Below are 2,383 nucleotides of genomic sequence, written 5' to 3'. Positions count from 1 at the left end.
CGCTGGAGGATTTGGGCTTTACTGGAGGTTATGAGACACATTCAAGCCAGGGCTGGGAACTCAAATGCCTACAGGAGCCTGGCAAATGACAAACCCCCAAGGGAGGGTGCCTACATGGGAGGTGTAAAACTGGGGAGTGCAGGTTCCATCCAAAGGCAGCAGTCAATTGTTGCCATGATGTGGGGCGGGCTTAGTGTAGTCAAGTCTCTCTCTCTCTTTTTTTTTTAATAGGAAGCTGGAAATCCATATTTTTTACATACGAATACTCCCAGTTTCTAACTGTTGACAGTTATTTCAAAATATCATCCTGGCCAAGCAAAAGGGTATCTGATGCCCCATCAACCATTGGACCTTCAGTGTGGCACTTCTGATCTAAAATTTCTAAGCAGAGAATGAACACAGACTTGTTTCAGATAGAGGGTGTCCCCACAGATCTCACATGATCTTTCTGTCTCAGCTTCTGCCACCAAGAACTTCTTTCCTCATCTCCATCACCTTGCCTCTGCCCCAAGTAGTCCTTGCCCTCCTCCCTGACCCCTAGACCACCCCCAGCACCAGCTGCCTTCTAGCACTGGGAGAAGTTGAATTAATGAACTGTGCTGCAGACCCAGCTTACATAGAAAAACCCAGCATTAAGGACACAAGAGAGCCATATTTATTTCACATGGACAAGCATGATTCCATTGCATGCTGAACATGAAAGCTCGAATGAGCAGAGTACCCGTAACAGCAGAATTATGTGCTTTTGTCCACAGGGAGCAGGGAGAATCACAAAGTGGTTTTCAGAGACAGTGCTTTTCCAAGCACAGTTGAGACCACAGGCTCTGAAGTCACTGGTTTATTTCATCACCAAAGGGTCTGTCTCCCAGGAGTGGCTGGAGGGGGTTCCAGCTTTGCAATCTCTCAATAAATTGCTAAGGTCTCAGGAAGGCTAAGGATGGTCTCCCATCCCACCACCCAGAGCATCTTGAAGAAATGAAGCTCAGAGGGAAGATACATGCCACTTGGATTTAACAAGGCCACTCCTGCATGGACAATGACAGAGACTGACTGCTGTGCCCATAGCAACAGAACCATCATCGCTTATAGTATCTATCATCACTGGAACATTCACTCTTCTTAAAGCAATTCCCCAAGGCCCCTTATGGGCAGAAAGGAGAATGATTCTGGAATTTACTGGACATGCCAGGAGCAGATCAACTTTGCTTGAACAGACTGATGAGAGATAGTGGCAGGGACTTTCTGTTCTCTCGGCTTTAGCTGGGCTTCCTGGTTCCAAGATGATGCAACTCAAGGTGGGGAAGGGGGCTGGAGCTGAGATTTGTTGGAGGGAGAAGATCAGAGGGTCTGGGAGCAAATCTCATGGAAGAGATAAGCAGAAGAATCCTTGAGAGCCCTTTCCTCTCGTGGGCTTATTCCCATCTGAAGTCCTGCCCAACAGTTTCATAAAATTTGATATTGTAAGGTCTATAAAATTCCCGGAGCTGGTCTATCACTTCAGGATCAATCTGTACATGAGTTCTCCCTTTTGATTTGCCCAGACATCGAGGCAGGAGGCTCGATTCTGTTTTTTTCAAGCAAGGGAATCCTTTGGTCTTGTTGAAATAGAAGTGCTTGTCCGTGATGAATCTCTTAATGCCCAGGAAGTCCTGGACTCGCCCCATCTCTCCGGCCGGGTCAGTGATGAGTCGCTCGCCACTGACGAAGTGAATCTGAGCTAGCGGGAAGTACTGTAGCCAGCTCTCCAGGTGCAGCACGTACATGCCGATGCGGATGGCGTTCCACGACACGTCCACCAAGCCCAGGGTGCGGTTGCGGAAGGAGAGGCCCTCAAAGGTCGGGATGTCGGGCTTCTTGGAGAGTGTCTGGGTGTAATCAGAGATGGCGCGGGTCACAGGGTTCCGCACGACCACAATCAGCTTGGTGTCTCGGGACATGTTGAAGATGCGTCGAGGAGCCTCTTGAGTGACGAAGTAGCTGGGCGTCTTCTCGAGCGTGATCTGGCTCTCCAGGGTCCTGGGCATCAGGCTCCTGTGTGGGCAGAAGGAACACATCATCAAATAGGTTTGCCTGGGGCCAGGCCTCAGGCCCAGCTACATCAGCCCTTCCACCCAGGGACCTGTTGCATACCCCTCCTCGCCTCTGTTCCATTCAAAGCTCTCACCTGGTGAGGGACTCACTTTAAATCTTGTTGCTTTTCTTTTCTTTTTTTTCTTTTGTTTTGAGACAGGGTCTCACTCTGTTGCCCAGGCTGGAGTGCAGTGGTACAGTCACAGCTCACTGCAGCCTCCAACTCCTGGGATCAGGCTATCTTCCCATCTCAGCCTCCCAAGTAGCTGGTACTACAGGTGTGCGCCACCATGCCTGGCTAAGTTTTTCTATT

The 2,383-nt window shown here is 49.7% G+C and overlaps 1 protein-coding gene across 1 annotated transcript in view; it reads right to left on the bottom strand.

Annotated features, from left to right (window-relative positions):
* Window positions 1-632: 632 nt before the first annotated feature.
* HS3ST2 (heparan sulfate (glucosamine) 3-O-sulfotransferase 2) overlaps window positions 633-2,383 on the bottom strand; it is a 107,387-nt gene continuing 105,636 nt past the window's right edge. Inside the window, exon 3 of the mRNA XM_011929653.1 lies at window positions 633-2,031. Coding sequence (XP_011785043.1) covers window positions 1,413-2,031 — 619 coding nt within the window. The 3' untranslated portion in view covers window positions 633-1,412. The remainder of the gene's footprint in view (window positions 2,032-2,383) is intronic.

Source organism: Colobus angolensis, unplaced genomic scaffold (genome assembly GCF_000951035.1).
Source record: "Colobus angolensis palliatus isolate OR3802 unplaced genomic scaffold, Cang.pa_1.0 Scaffold823, whole genome shotgun sequence".
NCBI classification, from domain to species: domain Eukaryota; kingdom Metazoa; phylum Chordata; class Mammalia; order Primates; family Cercopithecidae; genus Colobus; species Colobus angolensis.
The sequence above is the reverse complement of the archived record's forward strand: the minus strand, read 5'-3'. Positions and strand labels throughout refer to the sequence as shown.